General features: G+C 45.0%; 1 protein-coding gene across 1 annotated transcript in view; it reads left to right on the forward strand.

The window, feature by feature from the left end:
• The window catches only part of RIPOR3 (RIPOR family member 3), a 277,332-nt gene that overhangs the window by 239,103 nt on the left and 15,482 nt on the right, over nucleotides 1-22,747 (forward strand). Inside the window, 2 exon segments of the mRNA XM_030211650.1 lie at nucleotides 5,930-6,132; nucleotides 6,929-7,012. Coding sequence (XP_030067510.1) covers nucleotides 5,930-6,132; nucleotides 6,929-7,012 — 287 coding nt within the window.

A 22,747-nucleotide genomic window follows, 5' to 3' on the forward strand; every position in this document is an offset into this window, starting at 1 on the left:
TTCACTAATTCACTTTCCCAACCCAACCAGTTAGGAAAATCCACTTCTACTATCACCCGCCTAATCACTTCCTCTTTCTTCCCTACTTAATCTCTACACACTATTAACTGTATCTGATATTCTGTAATGACAATGTCATAACAAAACTATGTAAGCCACATTGAGCCTGCAAATAGGTGGGATAATGTGGGATACAAATGCAATAAATAAATAATAAAGAAAATGTTCTGTGCAATGTGGAAGCTCAATCGACTAAAACCTTTCTTCCCAAGGGAAACCTTTTGAAACTTAATACAGGCAATGGTCCTAAGTCATGCAGATTACTGTAACGGAATCTACGCAGGATGCAAAGAACAACTAACAAAAAAAACTCCAGACCGCCCAAAATACAGCAGCCAGGTTGATATTCAGCAAAACACGCTTCAAAAGTGCCAAACGCCTTCAAGAAAAATTGCATTGGCTCCCAATCAAAGAATGGATCATCTTCAAAATCTGCACTCTAGTCCACAAAATCATATATGGCGTAGTCCAGAATACATGACAGTCCTTATAGATCTACCAACAAGAAACAGAGTCGGGTCTGCAAGATCATACCTAAACCTACACTACCCAAATTGCAAAGGACTGAAATACAAAACAACCTACGCATCCAGCTTCTCCTACATAAGCGCACAACTATGGAATGGCATCCCAAAAGCCACAACTGTGACCACCTGAACTTCAGGAAATCACTGAAAACCAACCTCTTCAAAAAGGCCTACCCCAATGACCATACGTAAACCTCTTCACCCAAAACCCAGCATGCCTAATGATCGTACTGGACAACACACAACCTTCATCCCTTCCGACCCTCCACATATACTTCATTCAAATACTTGTATTTGTTATCAACTGACTGTGCAAACGCCTAACGGTACTATGTAAGCCACATTGAGCCTGCAAATAGGTGGGAAAATGTGGGATACAAATGCAACAAATAAATAAATTCTAGTGCAGGAGATAAATACAAAAAAATTCTGTTCAGATGACTGTAGGTACAAAGTGACAGAAATAATTATTCCTTGTCATCAGCAGCATACGAATCCAGAAACTGATGGGTTATGTCCGTCTACCAGCAGGTGGAGATAGAAAGACAACTGAATTTTCTTATAGGATGGTGAGACTTCTGTTCTGTTAGTATATCTCTATCTCCAGCAGGCAGTGGACTGTTCAGTTTTAATATCTCTATCTCCAGCAGGCGGTGGACTGTTCAGTTTTAATATCTCTATCTCCAGCAGGCGGTGGACAGCATCTGGAGGCTTCTGGTTTTCTGCTACTTTGGTTGATTCTGTTCCTATTTTGGTTCATTTGAGCCTGGGGGTATAATAGATGATCGCTGGTCCTTTAGTGGGATACACCTGGAGGTGCTAGGTCCCTCTACCCCCTCCATCCTGCTGCTGCTGCAACAACTTCTTCACATTAAAAAAAACTTTCTGCATCTAAAGATCAGTTACTTTCCAGTGAGCAGCTCATTCTGGGAGGGGATTTAGTGTCTGGTCCAGACAAATCTGCAGAGACACTACCTGAATCCTTGCTACCATTGGAGGGTGAGTGCTCCTTTACATTTTAAATTCCTGTTGGTTCTTCATTTACCGTGGCTTTTCCCCAGAGACTTCCTTCACAAACCGGCTCACTTGGCAGTAGTTTTGTTCAGCGGGGCAGTGCTTGTCAGTTCTCTCTGGCAGCATTTAGGCACTTTTACTTCTCCATCATGGCAGGCACAAAGAGTTCCCGTGCTGTTCTCTCTGCCAGCTATGGTCTGGTTGTAGATTCGATTGCCATTTTGGAGCCCCGTGGTTCCACAACTGATTCAGGCAGCTCTCTCCCACCAAACCTGGCACTTCTCTGATGTCTCAGTTGATGACTTAGCCTGAGATAGCTCTTCCTGCAACTTCTGTAGCACAGATTCCATTTTCCCCTGACTTTGTTCTTCTAATGCATGACATTTCTTTTCAAAAGATATCACTTTCTTTTTCTGATTCTACTACACCTCAAACAGCTTCTGTGGGTTTTCTTCCTTTTACCTCGAAGAAAAGAAGGATTGATTTTCTCCTAAACATGGGTCCTGCTTCCTCTACTCCTCTGGCTATCTCTGAGGGAGGACTTTCTACAGTATCAGTTCCTTCTGCCTTGCCTGAATTGCTGGAGCAAGGGGAGATTCCTTTAACTGAATTGGATGACCCTACAGCTGTCCACATGTTCCATAGGGAGGAGTTGCCTTCATTTGGAGGTTTTCAATATCTCTTCTCTGAATTTGCAGACTCCCTCAGTATCCAATCCTATGATGGCTAGCACTAAGCATCCTCCTTCCCGTTATATGAGGTCATGCAGGAGCTCATTGCAGCTCAGTGGGAAACTCCAGATGCTAGCTTTCGGGTAACAAGAGCTATGACACGCCTCTATCCACTATCCCAGGTGGAATTAAATAAGCTGAAGTTACCCAAGCCGCTCTGGTGGCAGCTATTACTAAGAAGACTACCCTCCCAGTTGAGGTTGGGATAGCTCTGAAAGATGTACAAGATAGGAAATTAGAGTCTGCCTTAAAACTTTACTTAGAGGTGGCAGCCTTATCCCTGCAGGCAATTATTTGCAGTTCCGCTGCGGCTAGGGCCTGGGTTCTGACCCAGACTCACCGTCCTTCCTAGATGTTCCCAATATTGAAACTGGATTGGCATACCTAGTGGACTGTTTATATGATCTTATTAGAGCTTCTGCTAAACAGATTGCCATATTGGTTACAACCCAAAGATTGTTATGGCTTTGCCATTGGGCTGAGGAAGCAGCCTCGAAGCAGCGGCTAACTAAGCTTCCTTTCAAGAGCAAGTTACTCTTCGGGGAGTATTTGGAGAAATTGGTGAAGGATTTAGGGGACTCTAAGTCTCAACATTTGCCTAGGACAAGCCAACATCTTCCTTCTGATCCTCTCAAGCTTGGTCTCTACTGAAGGATGCCAAAAGTTACAGGCCTGGGTGTTCTCAATCTTATCAGAGGACCAAGTTTCAGCCTAAGTCCTCCTTTCAGAGTGGCTGAAGGAATTCCCAGCAATCATTCAGATCAGCAGCTTCTTCTGGTAATCCACAATGATGGGATTCCGGTCCACTCCTCGCCTTGTTATAGGAGGTTGAATTTCCATCTTTGAATGAGGAGTGGGCAAGATGACTTCTGTCAAATCGAACATTTTTTTCTTGGAATCTCCGTGCAAAACCTTATGAAAGCAGGCAGGAGTTCTTTCCTCTCTACACAATAGCCTTGGGGCTATTGTCCCAGTTCCCCTTCTGGAATGAAGTCAAGGGTGGAGGAGTGGCCTAGTGGTTAGGGTGGTAGACTTTGGTCCTGGGGAACTGAGGAACTGAGTTCAATTTCCACTTCAGGCACAGGCAGCTCCTTGTGACTCTGGGCAAGTCACTTAACCCTCCATTGCCCCAGGTACAAATAAGTACCTGTATACAATATGTAAGCCGCATTGAGCCTGCCATGAGTGGGAAAAGCGCGGGGTACAAATGTAACAAAAAAAAAATTCCATCTATTTTGTAGTTCCCAAAAAAGGAGTTTCTTTTTGCCCTGTGCTTGATCTCAAAAAGGTGAACAAGTATCTCCAAGTCAAGCATTTCTGCATGGAGACCTTGTGGTCATTTATTGCTGCCGTCCATCCGGGAGAGTTTCTCACATCTATGAATTTAAAAGAAGCATATTTTCTTATTTCAATCTGGCCTCCTCATCAGCAGTTCTTGAGGTTTGCAATCCTGGGACAGTACTATCAATTCAAGGTAATGTTGATAGCTCTGAGAATCTTCTCCAAGGTGATGATAGTGATGGTGGCAGCATTTCTGTGGAGGGAAGGAATAAGAGTACGTCCTTACTTGGATAACTAGCTGATCAGAGCCTCTTCCTTTCAGAAAATTCTAAGAGTCACTTCACTGGTGATCTCTCTGCTCTAATCCTTGGGGTGGGTGATCAGTCTTTCCAAGAGCCAGTACACCCCTCTCAAAGTCTGGAGTACTTGGGGGTTAATTTTGATAGCTACAGAGCAAAATTTGTTTTATGGATCACTCATCTCTCAAGCTACAGCATTGGATTCGGGCCTGGCTGCAACCTCAGAGCCCTCAGGTCTGGGACTTTGTTTAAGTTCTGGGATCTATGATGGCAAACCCATTAGGTTGTTCTGTGGGCCCTGGGCTCATATGAAACATCTGCAACAGTCTCTCTTGTCCAGACGGTCCTCCTGTCTCTCAGGAATACAATCTGCACCTTCCTTGGACATTGCAGGTGAGGCTCAGAATGAAACTGGTGGCTTCAGATCCACAATCTTCTTCAAGGCATCTCATTGAGGGTTCCTCAATGGATAGTGGTCTCCACAGATGCTAGTCTGATGGGTTGGTGGGCACATTGTTTCCATTGCAATTCTTAAGGTTGTTGGTCCAAGGCAGAAACCTTCTGGCCAATTAATCGCCTCGAGCTCAAAGCAATTTGTTTTGCCCTGAAAGCCCTCTTCAACCTCCTCAGGGATTACCCTTTGCAGATCATATTGGACAATGTGACCACAGCAGCATACATAAACAGACAAGGAAGTTACTTACAGTGCTTTGCTTGCTCTGGAGGCTCACCTCTTGATTCAATGGGCAGAACATCATGTTCCTATGATTTCATCATCCCACATTGCTGGGACCTTGAATGTATAGGTAGATTATCTCAGCAGGAACGATCCAGGGGAATGTGGATTATCTTACAAAATCTTCAACTTGATAACTCAGAAGTGGAGAATGCAGATATTGAGTCAAGGCTGAAAACTTGCACACAAAATGTTGCGCACCTGGGCCAGAAAACAATTAGAGAGAACATTGTCTTCAGACCCTTTTCTCACTCTATCTCTCTCCTTATTCTCCTTCTGATAACATACAAGCTTTGTAGTGTGATCAATCCTCCTGCAGCAGGAGGAAAGCATCATTAGTGCTTTTAGCCTGCAATTTTATGCTTCATCCTGTACTGGTTCATTATGAAGTTTGACTCATAGGCCCAGTAGGTCCTACATGACTACATGGCACCACACAGTTCAAACTTCATAGTGAGCCAGCACATGAGGAAGTAGGTAGTCTAGGTTAAAAGCACTACCGCTGCTTTCATCAAGCCATAGGAAGGTAAGGGACAGCAGTATTATGAGGGGAATTAATGTTGATGATAGAATATTACACCCTAAGGGAATGTTAGTGAAGAAAACATTACCTCCCCCCCCCCCCCCCCCAAAAGTGTATATTGCCTTTTGCAACCACACAGGCTACTCATCTTTAAAGCTCGCAGTGTTTGCCTCTGGTTGTCATGAAAATACTCTGGTGTAGCAGAGCTATTGTCCTTTATAACATATTTAGATGTAATTTGAATTTTAAGCTTAATTACTTACCAAATCCGAGTTCAAGATGAACTACCCAAAATATCTTATAGTCTGTAGCTGAAGCAGTGGAGGGTAAAGTGACTTGCCCAAGATTACAAGGAACATCAGTGGGAGAAGTGGATTTGAACCTTGGCTTTTCTAGTTAGTTGCTTACTGCTCTCTAAGAAAGCTTGTAGTTTCAGCATACTTGAAATGGATTTCTTTCTCTTTCTTACACAGACATTCCTTCTGAAAATTGGCCATTTTTCCTTGCAAAAGAGTTTTCTGCTTATTTTAAAACTATCAGTGCACATGCTGGTACATAAGTAATCATTCCTGTGTTCTACCCCAGAGCTGAGTGAAGTTACTAATGTGTCTACTTTGTGTTTTTAAACATCAGTCACATTTAATTGTGACTGACAATAAATTAATGATGGGAATAAATAGGTACACCCAAGCCTAAGACCAGGTTGAAAGTACCTAATCCACAAAAAGTTTATAACAGTTGCATGTTTTCCAATAAAGTAATACTGATTGATGAGCTGCAGCTTCCTGGGCGACTGAAGAAAATCAAGAAGCTGAAGGGAAAGCGAGTGAATCAGCTCCAGCCTCTGCCCCAGACCTTGGGACTGCTTGCAGCACTGCAGCTGGATGAGAACCACAAAGTTTGCAAAGCAGTGACCTCTTGCATATCTAAGTCTGCCAGAAATAAGAAATTTAGACAAAAGGTATGAATTGTGCTTGAATACATCTTGAGAACCCATTTACCTGAACCCTGTCTCCAAGTTACATGAAACTAGGACACTGAATTTAAACATTTTCTGTCTTTTTACAAAGACCAGTCATAAGAGAATATTTCATTTTAAGTGGTTCCAATATAGGTAAAGGGGACACTTTATTCTTACTTACTTTATCCTTCTGAGGGTGTGTAAGTGGTGTAGAAGCAAGTTAAATAAATACATTTTCCATGGTTCAGGGATTTGCTTCAGAGTTGAATGAATACACAGCTAAGGAAGGTTTCTCTGGAAATATGCAATTGTTTCTGCAGGCTCAGCAGAAATTTGGCATACTGCTAGAAGAGGAACAGAGTCCCTGGCATGTGTTAAATTCTGCATTAGGAATACAATAATATTTTATTAAAAGTTGGTCTTACTCTTAAGGTGCTTGATTGTGTAGTTCAGCATTTCTACTTAAGAACTATTAGCATTCACTCCCATGTGGATAGGGGCAGGGGCAGAGCTAACAGTCATTGCATAATTGGCATCTGTGGCTAGGGTTGGGGCCCATGATTGCAGGATTCCAGAAGTCCCTACTAGAAAGGTAACTGAAAATCTACCCTTCAGAATAGTACCTTTGCTTTTAAAAGTCTGCACTGATACTGAGACAATTGCCCAAGGAACTAGGAGTAAGTGGAAACATGTTTTGTTAAGCTATTAAAAATTATTCATACTTTTGTGGAAAGTCATACATTTTAGTATGAGAAACAAAAATTCTGTATATTTTTTTTTCTAATTTATTTTGCAGGCAGTTCTTTATTATACTGGTGTTTTATCAGACAGAGATACGCAAGTACATCAGGCTGCGTGTTTGGCCCTAAAAAATCTAAGAGTAAGTAAAGAATTTCTGCTTGTATCTGGTTATTAGTGATTGTTGTAGGCCTGTTCATTTTCTAGTATACTATATACGAGGGTTGTGCAGCTTGAAAAATTTCTTTTTGTATCGTTTCCCTTGTCATTTACAGGAATTTCTGTTTTGTATTTTTTTTTAGTTATGGAGCACTATAGTTAAGTGTGTGCAGTCTTTTGGTAAAAATGCATAGTCTGACAACAGAAGGTACCCTGTTCCCTATAGTGTGCGCTTGTCTCCACTACGGGCAAAAGTGCACACTATTAGAAAGAGTGTTTATTCTATCAAAAGACTATACTTTTTGCAGAGAGGGTGCACTGTTTCAAAGAGATAATGCATTATTAATGACATACAAAACCCCCTGGTTTCTGATACCCACACAGGACTACCTCCCCCCCCCCACACCCCGGGAGCTAGGAGGGCCTGAAGTGGCTCATGGTTATGTGAATACCTGACACCACAGGTTAAGTTTAAGCCCCCTAAAGCAGCCCATGTTGGGCGAAACACAACCATGTCAGGCGTTATTTTACTCTACCAGTAATAAAGATTTTATTTTGATCCTTCCTTCAGGACCTAGCAGACTGTTTGCCTACCCGTTTCATGAAACAACATGGGAAATGTTCCAAATGAATGCACATTCCTACTATACACTGTTGCAAAAGATGAAAGGCAAACTTTAACACAGCAGTAATTGCACAGTTTCAGAGATGTGGCAAAAAGAAAAAAAAAAGAGTCCCATTGTGTAAAACAGAAAAAAAAAGTTGCAGGTTTGGGATGTACACATAGGACTCAATTTTGTAAATAAAAAAAAAATGCATGATAAGCAGTATCCTATAAATGGCACTCAAAGTTGGGCACCATTTATAGAATAACATTTAACGTTGGGATCTGAGCATTTACACCAGCTAAACCCTGGTGTAAATCCCCATGCCTAAATTAGGCGTGGATCTCCCAAATTGTATAACGCTGCATGCAAATCCTAGAAATGCCCCTCCCATGGCCATACCCCTTTTTTGGATCGGCGCATAAAAATGTACATGTGCATCTTTATAGAATAGTGACTGTAAAGGTGTGCATGTAAACTTTAATTATTGCCAGTTGGTGCCAATAATTGATTTAGCGCTCAATTATTAGTGCTAATTGGCTCATTCAATTAAATTACATGGGCATGCATTCAAATTTGTACACATAGTTTTAAGTGCTGTATCTAAAATTAAGGGGGCAATGTGTTGCTAATAGTCTCTCTTTCTCTGAGGCAAGCCTTAAACCCATAATGACGCCTGTTGCTAAAAGGAAGAAGATGCAGCTTCAATTATATTATAGTATAGTATTATAGTATTTTCTGGTTAAATTTGATCAATTATGCATATTACAGTCTTGCTGTAGGAAGTTCTGTGGTAAAATCAATAAGAGCTGCAGCAATTTACTAATAACTATTTCAGCAAATGTTTTAATTTTATTTTGAAAATTGCTTCCAGTTCCTCCTGAGGGCTGATAGGGCTCAGTAGTTCTACTGGCTACTGGAGAATTTCCTGGCATATAGAACATCTATGGAGAGAGTATACTACTTTATAATATATTTATTTCCCATGGACTTGTGTGTCATATATGCTCATTTTGACTAGACTGAATCTTATGAGTATCTGTATCATACTGTGTATGTCTAATAGAAATAATTATTAGTAGTAAGTAAGTACATATGGCCAAGGCTGGCTCAAGGTGGGGATTCTTGTCAATTTGGAATTGGCTGCATTTTAAAAAAATCTCATGCCTTATTGGAATGTAATTTTGAAGAAGTTAATGAATGTTTTGCAAGGAGAAATTGCATAGCCAGACTATACTTTGTTTCAAAAAGATTTAGAAACTTTATTTAAATAAAATTTAAACAAAACTGGATTGATAAAGGTTTGCACACTGTTGCTCTGGTACAATCCAGCTTAAGCAACAATGATGCTGTGAACTCTGAGGATCCTATTAAGGAACGGATTCTTTTTGATTTATCAATATTTTCCTTAATGATATGGAATATATCTGGCTGCTTTTGTAACATACAACAATAGATAGTTGCTTGGGATATTATGAAGACAGTTGATTTGACATATGTCCTTGCACATTAAATAATTCAGTCCTGTGTATGAGATTTATAAAGGCTAGCTCAAAGCATGGGTCAGCTCAAGTGAGGCACTGGCTCAGGGCGCTGATACCTGCCTCACCTGCTCCCCTGCAGCAGCCAAAACCTGCTCATCTGGCTAGCATCAGCATGTCCCACACTTCCAGCATATTCCTCTCTGTCCTCCCCCTCCCCCAAGGCCGCTCTCTTCCCATCTACCTTTAAAGGGTGTTTTTCCTCCTGAGCACCAGCAGCGGTTCACTTAATGCTACCTGCAACAGCCCCAACATCTTTCCTCTACTCCACTTATGCAGAAACAAGAAGTTATGTCAAAGGGGTGCAGGGCACGGCAGAGGGAAAGATGTTGGGGCACATAGTATTAGGTGAAATGCTGCTGATGCTCCGGAGGAAAAAGCCGCCTTTAAAGGTAGATGAGGGTGCACACTGATGAGGGTGGCACCAAAGTAAAAGTTGTCTTAAGGCACTGAACCAACAGTTGGCTCAGGTTGCCACAGTCCCTAGAGCTGGCCGTTCATATGCCAACAAACAAGCCACAGCATGTCTTTTCTTTCCAAAGCTGTTAGCTACCAGGTCAGTCTCTCCCCCCCCCCCCCCCCCAAAATGATGCAATGACACATTAAACACACTCCAAAATGGAACACATGTCTCACAATCTCCTCTGTATCCCCCCACTTTTGGCACTACACCTTTCACTCTCTTGGGGTTCTGCTTTTATCTATTTAGGGTTGAAACTTTGGAACTTGCGCCCCTCTGCTGTTAAAGCCCCAATGCCTCTCCAGTCATTCTTCTCTCTTTTTGGAATACTTTGAATTGGATCACTCTGCTTCTCCTTTAGTCTTATTCCTTCCCACTCCCCCCCACCTTGTTTCCTCTGCCTTCCCCATGCTCCTTCTCCCTCTGCTGACTCCCCTTTCTACTTTCCCAGCATCAGCTCTGGTCTGATATCTTTTTTTTTCTTTTATTGTGTAAACCGCTTATTTACCTGTATGGGACCAAATTACTGGTATCTCAAGTGTGCTGAATAAATAAATATGAGAATAATTTATTTCTGTACTGACCAGGCTCCTATGTGAAACTGACCTGCAGAAAGTTAGAAATATTGTTTTTGTATTGCTACAGGATGCAAATAGCCATCAGCCCCTACAGTTTGTTTAAGTCAAAGTGTCCTAGGAAAAGACTGAAAAGAAGGTCAGATTATAAACCTTGCCTCCTACTTCCATTAGGAGACTTACTTTTGTGTGTTGAGCACTGTGCACTCTGTCTTTGAAGGCAGTGAGCTCTGCTTTTGGAGATATTTCACAGCACCTAGCTACCTACTTAAGATGCCACCCCCTCTGAGATTGATAGCTGTTAGAACATAAGAGTAGCCATACTGGGTCAGACCAATGGTCCATCTAGCCCAGTATCCTGTTTCCAACAGTGGCCAAGCCAGGTCACAAGTACCTGGCAGAAACCCAAATCGTGGCAACATTCCATGCTACAAATCCAAGGGCAAGCAGTTGCTTCCCTATGTCTGTCTCAATAGCAGACTATCCTCCAGGAACTTGTCCAAACCTTTTTTAAACCCAGAAATGTTATGTTACCACATCCTTCGGCAAAGAGTTCCAGAGCTTAGACACAGATTTAAAAAAAAAAATGTTGCCTATGTGTCATAGCTTAGGTTTCCTCAGCCCCTCAAGGAACTGCAAACTTAGTTTCCCTTCCCTGTACCTCACTCACTGGTTCGCCCCGCTGCCTGCCTAGCACCTTGGCTGAGAACAAAATAAAGCTGCATGCCGCCCATCGCTCACTGCCGGTTTCTCTCCTCCTCCGCGAAACAGGAATTTACATCATGGGAGGGCGGAGGAGGAGGAAAACCCGGCAGTGGGCGCTGGGCGGTGCACATAGAGCTATGATGTCCCTGCATGCAGCTTCATTTTGTTCTCAGCCAAGGCACCAGGCAGGCAGCGGGGTGAACCAGTGAGGGACAGGGCAGGGAAGCTAAGCTAAGCTTGCAATTCTTTCTTCCATGTGTCTACAGACTTGTCAGTGAGTGACCAGGAAGGAGTGGAAAGGGAGAGAGCGAGAGAGATGGGGCCAATTAAGGAGGTAAGATTGACAACAGGAGATGGCATGTATTGTTGGTAGCATTTTTATTTGTGTAGCATACGGATGTACACAGAGGAAGTATAATAACGGAATAACTTTTCATAGATAGAGTAGTAATTTGTTATAAATCTTAATCAGTGTGTCATTTGGAGGGCTGGTTATAGGGACACCCTAGCATATATTATATTAGATTTTTTTTTCTCCTGGTAAAGGGCCACTAAAACAGACATCATATTAAGAGAATCAGGTGCTCAACATTCAGAGTTTCTGTCTATCAATTTATTTACTCTATGACATTTATATCCCGCATTAAACATGAATTAGGTTGAAACCTGGGAGCATTTAAAATCCCTTTTTCCTGTGCCTAGATCAAAAGAGAAAGATGGTTTGTGGGAACTTGCTCCTTTTGTTTTGTGGAATGCTGTGGTATATTATAAAAATGCACTTAATATAATTTATTACTACTATTTAATAGAGAGATATTAAATAATGAGGACAGAGCTACCTTCATGCAGAAGTTCAGAGTCAGTCTGAATGTGCCAACATTTTCCAGTTCTGTAGTATATATTTATTTCTTCAAGTCTGGTTGTAAAAGGCATTTTTTGGGGGGAGGAGGGGTGGTTAATCTGTCTCCCAGCTATGAGTTTATATATAGATGAGTTCTGGGAATAATGATGGCTAAGCGAAAGCAGCAATAAGCTGAAGCTGAATGACATTTGTGTTTTCCAAGTAGTGATGCATAGCTTGATGGGATATCCTTGTTGTAAGACCAGAGTAAATAGTTTCTTAGCTTTTTGTTTAAAAATTAACCAAGGAAGAACAAATCTATTATTCTGTCTCACTGTATTTCCAGTTTTGGCACATATATATAACAATGAACTGCATTAAGGGCTTATAGCCCATTTAGTTATGTTTAAACAAATGCGAGCTCTGCTTGAAATAAAACAATTATTTTTATTATTTTGACTTAGGAAAACCACTTGTCCACTGAAACATGCTCAAAATAAAATAATCCATTTGTACAAAAGAGATGAGGTGAAGATGTGATTCCATGTGCCCCAATGAAAAGAGAGTTTAATTTTAATTCAATTTAATTTCAGTATATTCCTTCTTTATAACACCAGGCTTCCCAAGACAAATTACAACAACAGTTAAATTAGTAAACGGGATATCCTCACTGAAATTTGGCCATGTATTACTGTATTGTATAGAACAGTGTAGAAAAATGAGCACAAAATACAGACTTTATTAGTTCTGTTTCTACCAGCTACTGTAAGTTTTTAAGCTGTTTAATGATATTCCATTTTTATTTCATGATATTTATATCTACACTAGTAAAAAAGGCCCGTTTCTGAAACGAATGAAACGGGCACTAGCAAGGTTTTCCTGGGAGTGTGTATGTTTGAGAGAGAGAGAGCCAGAGTGAATGTGTGGGTGTGTGACAGAGTGAGACTGTCTGTGTGACAGTGTGTGTGTGAGAATGAGAGTGTGTGACAGGGCCCCCTCCCCTGTTCCTAATGCCCCTCACCCCGTTCCCTCCCCTCCTTTTCCTCCTCCTTCCCACACTTTGGGTTCCTTAAGGCTTTCAAAAGTCTATGTACCCCCGTGGCCCTAACGCCCAGTATCCGGATACCCCACCGCTTTCCTCCTCACCCCTCCCCCAAGATGTAATACTTTCACGTCCTTCATTTTTTTAAAAAAGTGTCCTATCTACCCTGTGTACAAATGCCGGGCATTCAGATTGTGTTCCTCTCGTAAATTTTCATTTCTTTCATTCATTCAGAACTTGCCCCCCCCCCCCCCCCCCCCCCCCCGCGAACACTTTTGGTTCCTTCAGTCTTTTAAAACTCTCCTATGTACCCTGTGTGCTAATGGCCAGCATTGAGATTGTTTTCCTGTCCCAAATTTGCATGTCTTTCAGTCATTCACAACTCCCCCCCCCCCCCCTTCTCCAGTTTAACACTTTCATTTCCTTCAGTCTTTTAAAACTCTCCTATCTACCCTGTGTCCTAATGGCCAGCATTCAGATTGTTTTCCTTTCCCAAATGTTCATGTCTTTCAGTCGTTCAGAACTCCCCCCTCCCCCCTTTAACACTTTCGGTTCCTTCAGTCTTTTAAAACTCTCCTATCAACCCTGTGTCCTAATGGCCAGCACTCAGATTGTTTTGCTTTGCCAAATTGTCTGTCACTGATGTCACTGAGGTCAGTACGTGCCTGCCTAGCAGACCACTTCCGGCAGGCACGGTCCCAAGCACATCCTGTTGGAGGTGAGAATTATTATATAGGATATGGGAAGCTTTCAAGTAAATTAAAAACCTATCAAATAAGTAAAAAAAAAACCCAAACAAACCTTTTGTCCTCTACCTTTTAAGGCACTTCCTATCCAACTGGAACAGCTTTTAACTTTTTACAGATGCACCACACATAGGCAGTCCGTTATTTCTAATAATCTTTGGCAATTGTTTCAATAACATTTGCTATTGTTTTTGGTGAAGGAAAATGGTGGCAAGCTCCACTTACTGGCTTCAACCCATATAATGGGCTAGATAGGCTCATACCTTCTCCTGTTCTCAATCTAATCTTCTTGGGGCCAATGGTGGGGTGAGGGGAAGAGAGATGGGATTGCACGATGAATGGGGAAAAAAGAAAGAGAGATAGGAGCATTGGGAGAAAGACAGGCAAAGGGGAGGAGGAGAGAAAAACAGACTAAAACTGGATGCTTAGGGATGAGAGATAGAAGAGTGATGAGGTTAACAGAAATGATGTTAGATGGGGGTATGAGAGAGAGAGAGACAGAAGAGATCCTGCATGGCTGAGGGGAGGGGAGTCCTGCATGGGGGAGGGGAGAGAGAGAGAGAGTGTGTGTCCTGGCCTGGATGGGACATGGGACGATATTGCATGATGAATGGAGAAAAAAAGAGAGAGACAGGAGTATTGGGGGAGAGACAGGCAAAACTGGATAGAGAGGAGGAGGAGAGAAAGACAGGGTAAAGCTGGATGCTGGGAGATGAGAGACAGAAGGGCAGGGCTGGTTTTAGGCAGACTGAAGCCCAGGGCAGAAATTAAGGAGAAGACCCCCTCCCCCAATCGCCCACCCACCACTGTTAACACATATGAAACAACTTTAAATGACTTCTTCACACACAAAACACAGACAGGCCTTCACCAAATACAGAACAAGGGATCAGAAATTAGAAAAATGGAAATATGAACACCAAAATTGAAACATGGCAAGTACTGCAATACTGAAGAAATAAAAACAGAAATGCACTTCCTTTTTGTTTTGAACACAATTGGTAGCATCACTACTGGGGGCATGCGATGGACTTCATTAGGGGCTTATAGCCCATTTAGTTATGTTTAAACATGAGATTTGCATGAAACAAAATATTTATTTTTATTTTGACTTATAGAACCACTTGTCCCTGAAACATGTTCAAAACAGAATAATTGATTTGTGCATCTAAAATGTAAACTTCTACAAAACAGATGCAGATGTGATTCCATGTGCCCCAGTGAAAGGAGAGTTTAATTTTACTTCCATTTAATTTCAGTATATTCCATCTTTATAACACCAGGCTTCCCAAGGCAGATTACAACAAGATGAACCCATCAAAAAACAGGGTATCCTCACTGAAATTTGGCCATTTGTATTGTATAGAATAGTGTAGAAAAACGAGCACAAAATACAGGTTTATAAGTGCTGTTTCTCTACCAGCTACAATAAATTTTTAAGCTATTTTAGTGATATTCAATTGTTATTTCATGATTCAATTCAATTTAGGTCTTATATACCACTAATATCCCCTGCGGTTTACAGCATTAGTAGGACAGCCGTTACAGATTTATCAGTAAGACATTGGGTGAATATATTCTTAATGATTAGAAATGGTGTTGTATGGCATTAGACAGTATGATTATAGTTTGTGTTAGGTTAGGTGTTTCTAAAGTTCGTAGGGGTTTGTTGATCGGTGAGTATTATGTTCTAAACTCTGGGAAGCTGAGGTAGTGGTTCTCTGTTCTGATAGTCAGAGGGAGTGAGTTCCATAGATCCCTGCCATTGAGAAGAGCGAGTTAAAGATCTGAGATCGGACTCCCTTGTTAGACGGTGGGGCTAGGATCAATTGATCTTTTAGTCTGTTGGAGTGATCAAGATAAATAGATGAGATGTTGATCAGGAGTGCAGAGGTAGCACCTTGAAAGATCTAGAATATTAGGCAGGCAGCTTTGAACTTAGTTCTTGCAGTTATTGGCAGCCAGTGTAATATTGTAAGGTATGGTGAAACGCTGGTGTATTTGTTCAGTTTGAAAATTAATCTTTTTACTGTGTTATGTATTATCTGTAGTTTTTTTTTTGTAATGTTTGCACTTAATGCCAAGAAATAGGGCATTGCAGTAGTCCAGGTGCGGTAGGATCAGCATTTGTACTAGTTGTGCAAATGCTTTTTGGTGGAAGAGTGGTCTGATTAGACGAAGTTGTCTCATTTTAAATATTGTTTTCTTCCATAGTTGATTGATATGGGGTGTGAATGATAGTGAGGAGTCAAGGATGACTCCCAGCACTCTGGTTTCTGATTGAGTTGGGAAGGTGGTGGTGGTGTTGGGTAGGTTTATTGAAGTTGGGACCTCAGCTCCTTGATTTCAGAACCAGAGAATCTTCATCTTTTGGGAATTGTACAGCGCTGCGTAACCCTAGTAGCGCTCTAGAAATGTCAAGTAGTAGTAGTAGTAGTGGTGTTCAGTTTCAGTTTGTTTGACAGGGCCCAGGTCTGAATGGTGTGCGTACCGATTGTTACCGGTCGGGTTAGATCTTGGTGTGAGGATATCAGAGGTAGAAGGAGCATGATGTCATCTGCATATGATCGTAATAGTTCTCCTGAACCCAGGTGTATGGAGCTAAGGGAGGACATGAAGAAGTTGAACAAGGTGGGGGAGATTGGGGACCCTTGAGAAACTCCACATTTCAGAACCTAGTATTTGGAAAGGTTGTTTTACTGAGTAGCTTCGGTTTGATAGGAATTTGTTGAACCATTTGAGGACTGGTCCAGTTATTCCAATCTGATTCAGACAGTCCAGTAGCACTATGTGGTTCACTGCGTTGAATGCTGCTGAGATATTGAATTGAAGTAGTAGAACTTGATTCCCATTGCATAGGTGTTGTTTGATGTACGTTGTTAGTACTAAGAGCAGGGTTTCATTGGTGTGTGCGGCTCTGAATCTGAATTGGGACTGGTGTAATGTAGAGAACATGTCCAGATATTTGGAGAATTGTTTACTAACATATGATTCAAGCATTTTTGTGAAGAGTGGTATACTCGCCACTGGTCTATAATTTGTTGCAGAGACTGTATCTAACCCTGAGCCCTTTAATATTGGTGTGAGGTCAATTTTGCCCATGTCTGAGGGAAGAGAACCAGAATTTAGTAGTCCATTAAAGCAGTTTGTTAGCCAATGAACCACCTCTGGTGGGGTAGTTGGAACAAGAATTCTGGACAGTGGTCTAGGAAACAATGTGACCTTGAGCATTTAAGTAGTAGTGATTTTATGTCTTCTGTTGATAGTTGGTTTGCTTTAATTCCCTGGCTTGAATCTAGGGTGGGATAGGCTCCTAAGGCATTGAGCAGAGGGGCATGTTTGTTGCTCTTTATCTGGTGAGTGGGTAGAGATAAGGTTTCTTACTAGGTTGAATAGTTTTCTATTGTCAAGGGTGTCCTGGCTCACTAGGGTGCTGTAGTATAGTTCTTGGAGGCGGTTACTTTATATTTGTAGTGATGAAAGGAGAATTTCCATTTGGTTCTGTCATCCATAGCTTTGCTTTTTCTCCATTTCTTTTCGAGGTTCCTACAGTTTTGTTTTAGTTGTGATAGCTCTTCTGAGAACCAGTGGAGTAGAGGAGTGGCCTAGTGGTTAGAGCACCAGTCTTGCAATCCAGACGTGGCCAGTTCAAATCCCACTGCTGCTCCTTGTGATCTTGGGCAAGTCACTTAACCCTCTATTGCCTCAGGTACAAACTTAGATTGTGAGCCCTCCTGGGACAGAGAAATATCCAGTGTACCTGAATGTAACTCACTTTGAGCTACTACTGAAAAAGGTGTGAGCAAACTCTAAATAAATAAACCAGGGTGATTTTTGGATTGCTTTGACCTTTTTGGTGGTAATTGGTGCTATTTTATCCAAGACTGTTTTGACTTTGGTGTCCCATTCCGATTTACAGATTCTTGCTTGGGGCTGTTAGGGGTAAGGGAGTTTCTTAGCTCATTCCAGAAGCAGGATTCGTCGATTTTCCCTCTGGTGGTTATAAACTTAACAAGGTGATGTTTGGAGTGGTTTGTTAGGCAGATGTTGATGGTGAAGTCCAGTTGGAAGTGATCCGACCATGGTATGGTGTTCCGTGTGGGAGATCCAATCAGGTTGGTGGGGTATGAGGTAAGGAAATCTAAGGTATGGTCTTGTTCATGGGTTGGACCTCTCCCTTGTATAATGAGTTTGGTTGTTCTCAAGAATGATTTAAAGTTGTGAACGTTGGTATCTGCTTCATTCTGTAGGTGTAGGTTTAGATCTCCCAAGATGACTATTCTGGGAAATTGGAGCATAGCGGACGAAATGACCTCTAAAATGGTAGGTTCAGCCTTAGACCAAGATCCCGATAAGTGGTAGATAAGGAGTAGAGTGATCGGGCTGGCTCCTTTGGAGTTGTCATGGAGTTTGCATAGCATGTTTTCTGGTTCTGGGAATACCCCTGTACTAACTAAGGATATGTGTAGAAAGCTCTTGTAAATGAGTGCCAGCCCTCCTCCTTTCTTGTTTATTCTTGGGGAAGTGGAGGATGTTGTATCTGGTTGGGTATATGTGGGGTAACGTCTGGCTGTTGACTTCTATGAGCCATGATTCAGAGATAAATAAAAAGCCTAGATCAGACGATTCTAATAATTCCCTTATTAATAAGGTCTTGTTCACTATGGATCTTGCGTTGATATAGTTCTCCGAGGACAAGCAGGCTGCTTGTTCTCACTGATGGGTGACGTCCACGGCAGCCCCTCCAATCGGAAACTTCTCTAGCAAAGTCCTTTGCTAGTCCTCGCGCGCCCGCGCGCACCGCGCATGCGCGGCCGTCTTCCCGCCCGAAACCGGCTCGAGCCGGCCAGTCTTCTTTTGTCCGCACTCGGTACGGTCGTGTTTTCGCCGTGTCGAGCCCCGGAAAGTCGACCTCGCGCGTCCAAATTTATTTTGACGTGTTTTTTCTTCGGAAAAGTCTTTCAAGTGTCGGGAAGTGCTCCGGAAACCCCCCCCCCCCCCCGGGTTTCGTGTTAATCCTCCCCGTACTTCCAGCTTTTTGCCCCGATAAGTTTTCTTTCGTCGTGGGGGTAGGCCTCTTTTCGGCCTCGGTCGAGATTTTCTCCCTTACAAATTTTTTGGTGCTCTTTTTCCGTCATTTCGGACTTTGATTTCGCCGGCGCGATTTTTCCGCCCATGACATCGAAGCCTTCCAGCGGCTTCAAGAAGTGCACCCAGTGCGCCCGGGTTATCTCGCTCACTGATCGACACTCGTCGTGTCTTCAGTGTCTGGGGGCCGAGCACCGCCCTCAGAACTGCAGTCTGTGTTCCCTGCTTCAAAGGCGGACTCAGGTAGCGAGACTAGCCCAGCGGAACGTGTTGTTCTCGGGCTTTTCGTCGGCATCGGCACCGGGATCTTCGAGTGCATCGACGTCGTCAGCGTCCAGACCATCTTCCTCGGCCGCCCCTGCATCGAGTGCATCGAGGCATCGGGCCTCTGCATCGGCGCCGAGACATCGGATAGCTGCATCGACGTCGGTGGTACCGGGACCTCGTCTGCTGATGTCGTCGGACGGTGGTGCATCGTCAGGAGTGCAGGTGAGGGCTGTCCATTCCCCTGCTGGTGGCGGTGAGCCTTCGGGTGGGTCTCCTCCTACCCTGAGGGCTCCTGCGGTACAGCCCCCCCGAGACCGACCTCCTTCGGCCTCGGCCCCGAGGAAGCGACGGCTGGATTCTACGTCCTCCTCGTCGGTGCCGGGGAGCTCCGGTGACATGCTTCGGAAGAAATCGAAGAAGCATCGACACCGGTCGCCTCCCCGCGTCGGCACCGAGAGCTCTGGGTCGCCGAGGGAGTCGGCACCCAGCAGGCATCGGCACCGAGAGGACCGCTCACCCTCCGCTCACCCTCTGTTCAAGAGGTGTCGATGCGCTCCACTCTGGACAGCCCGGAACAGGTTCTGACGTCGACGCCTGCATCGACCTCTTTGCCTTTCTCTGCAGCCGCTCTGAACGAGAGCCTCCGGGCCGTTCTCCCAGAGATTCTGGGAGAGCTGTTGCGCCCTACCCCTCCGGTACCGGCGGTGCTTGCGCCTCCGGTACCGTCGAGCGTGGCGCCGGCTGGCCCATCGCCCGGGGTGAGGTCCCGACGTCGGTACCGCGTGCGGTACCGACTGCGGCCACCTCCCAGGAGGGCTCCCCGACTACGTCGGCGGAGGGAGCTTCGCCGATGCGGGCGAGGGAGTCTCCCTCTCGACGCCCCCATCGTGGGACGTGGCTCCACTGAGTCGAGCCGGGCGAGGTTGCAGACACAGGTTCGTGAACTGTGTCTGACACCGAGGGTGAGGCCTCGTGGGAGGAAGAAGAAGGACCCCAGATATTTCTCTGACGAGGAGTCTGAGGGTCTTCCTTCTGATCCCACTCCCTCTCCTGAAAGACAGCTTTCTCCTCCTGAGAGTCTGTCTTTCGCTTCCTTTGTCCGGGAGATGTCTACGGCCATCCCCTTCCCGGTGGTTGTGGAGGACGAGCCCAGGGCTGAAATGTTGAGCTCCTGGACTATCCTTCTCCACCTAAGGAAGCGTCCACTGTTCCCTTGCACCATGTCCTAAAAAAGACATTGCTTGCGAACTGGACAAAACCTCTAACTAATCCCCACATCCCCAAGAAGATCGAGTCCCAGTACCGGATCCATGGGGACCCAGATCTGATGCGCACCCAGTTGCCTCATGATTCTGGAGTTGTGGATCTGGCCCTAAGAAGGCTAAGAGTTCTAGGGAGCATGCTTCGGCGCCCCCGGGCAAGGACTCTAGAACCTTAGACTCCTTTGGGAGGAAGGCCTACCATTCCTCTATGCTCGTGGCCAAAATCCAGTCTTACCAGCTCTACACGAGCATACACATGCGGAACAATGTGCGGCAGTTGGCGGGCTTGGTTGATGCTCTTCCCCCTGAGCAAGCCAAGCCTTTTCAGGAGGTGGTCAGGCAGCTGAAGGCGTGCAGAAAATTCCTGGCCAGAGGGGTGTATGACACCTTTGATGTTGCGTCCAGGGCCGCTGCTCAAGGTGTGGTGATGCGCAGGCTCTCATGGCTGCGTGCCGCCGACCTGGAGAATAGACTCCAGCAGCGGATTGCGGACTCGCCTTGCCGTGCGGACAACATTTTTGGAGAGAAAGTCGAACAGGTGGTAGAGTCTCTCCACCAGCGGGACACCGCATTCGACAAGTTCTCCCGCCGGCAGCCTTCAGCATCTACCTCTACAGGTAGAAGATTTTTCGGGGGAAGGAAGACTGTTCCCTACTCTTCTGGTAAGCGTAGGTACAATCCTCCTTCTCGACAGCCTGCGGCCCAGGCTAAGCCCCAGCGCGCTCGCTCTCGTCAGCAGCGTGCGCCTCAGCCAGGCCCCTCGGCTCCCCAGCAAAAGCAAGGGGCGAGCTTTTGACTGGCTCCAGCAGAGCATAGCCGACATCCAAGTGTCAGTGCCGGGCGACCTACCAGTCAGGGGGAGGTTGAAAGCTTTTCACCAAAGGTGGCCTCTAATAACCTCCGACCAGTGGGTTCTCCAAATAGTCCGGCAAGGATACACCCTCAATTTGGCCTCAAAACCTCCAAATTGTCCACCGGGAGCTCAGTCTTACAGCTTCCAGCACAAGCAGGTACTTGCAGAGGAACTCTCCGCCCTTCTCAGCGCCAATGCGGTCGAGCCCGTGCCATCCGGGCAAGAAGGGCTGGGATTCTATTCCAGGTACTTCCTTGTGGAAAAGAAAACAGGGGGGATGCGTCCCTCCTAGACCTAAGGGCCCTGAACAAATATCTCGTAAACGAAAAGTTCAGGATGCTTTCCCTGGGCACCCTTCTCCCCATGATTCAGCAAAACGATTGGCTATGCTCTCTGGACTTGAAGGATGCCTACACACACATCCCGATACTGCCAGCTCACAGACAGTATCTGCGATTTCAGTTGGGCACACGCCACTTCCAGTACTGTGTGCTACCCTTTGGGCTCGCCTCTGCGCCCAGGGTGTTCACAAAGTGCCTAGCTGTGGTAGCAGCGGCACTTCGCGGGCTGGGGGTGCACGTGTTCCCATATCTCGACGATTGGCTGGTGAAGAACACATCCGAGGCAGGAGCCCTGCAGTCCATGCAGATGACTATTCGCCTCCTGGAGCTACTGGGTTTGTGATAAATTATCCAAGTCCCATCTTCTCCCAGTGCAGAAACTCGAATTCATAGGAGCTCTGCTGGATTCTCGGACGGCTCGCGCCTATCTCCCAGAGACGAGGGCCAACAACTTGTTGTCCCTCGTCTCGCGGGTGCGAGCGTCCCAGCAGATCACAGCTCGGCAGATGTTGAGATTGCTGGGCCACATGGCCTCCACAGTTCATGTGACTCCCATGGCCCGTCTTCACATGAGATCTGCTCAATGGACCCTAGCCTCCCAGTGGTATCAGGCTGCTGGGGGTCTAGAAGACGTGATCCACCTGTCCACGAGTTTTCTCGAATCCCTCTATTGGTGGACAATCTGGTCCAATTTGACTCTGGGACGTCCTTTCCAAATTCCTCAGCCACAAAAAGTGCTGACAATGGATGCGTCTCTCCTGGGATGGGGAGCTCATGTCGATGGGCTTCACACCCAAGGAAGCTGGTCCCTCCAGGTGCGCGGTCTACAGATCAATCTCCTGGAGTTGCGAGCGATCTAGAACGCTCTGAAGGCTTTCAGAGATCGGCTGTCCCATCAAATTATCCAAATTCAGACAGACAACCAGGTTGCCATGTACTATGTCAACAAGCAGGGGGGCACCGGATCCGCCCCCTGTGTCAGGAAGCCGTCAGCATGTGGCTCTGGGCTCGCCGTCTCGGCATGGTGCTCCAAGCCACATATCTGGCAGGCGTAAACAACAGTCTGGCCGACAGACTGAGCCGGATTATGCAACCTCACGAGTGGTCGCTCAACTCCAGAGTGGTGCGCCAGATCTTCCAAGCGTGGGGCACCCCCTTGGTGGATCTCTTCGCATCTCGAGTGAACCACAAAGTCCCTCAGTTCTGTTCCAGGCTTCAGGCCCACGGCAGACTGGCATCGGATGCCTTCCTCCTGGATTGGGGGGAGGGCCTGCTGTATGCTTATCCTCCCATTCCTCTGGTGGGGAAGACTTTGTTGAAACTCAAGCAAGACCGAGGCACCATGATTCTGATTGCTCCTTTTTGGCCGCGTCAGATCTGGTTCCCTCTTCT

Source organism: Microcaecilia unicolor, chromosome 8 (assembly GCF_901765095.1).
Source record: "Microcaecilia unicolor chromosome 8, aMicUni1.1, whole genome shotgun sequence".
Taxonomy (NCBI): domain Eukaryota; kingdom Metazoa; phylum Chordata; class Amphibia; order Gymnophiona; family Siphonopidae; genus Microcaecilia; species Microcaecilia unicolor.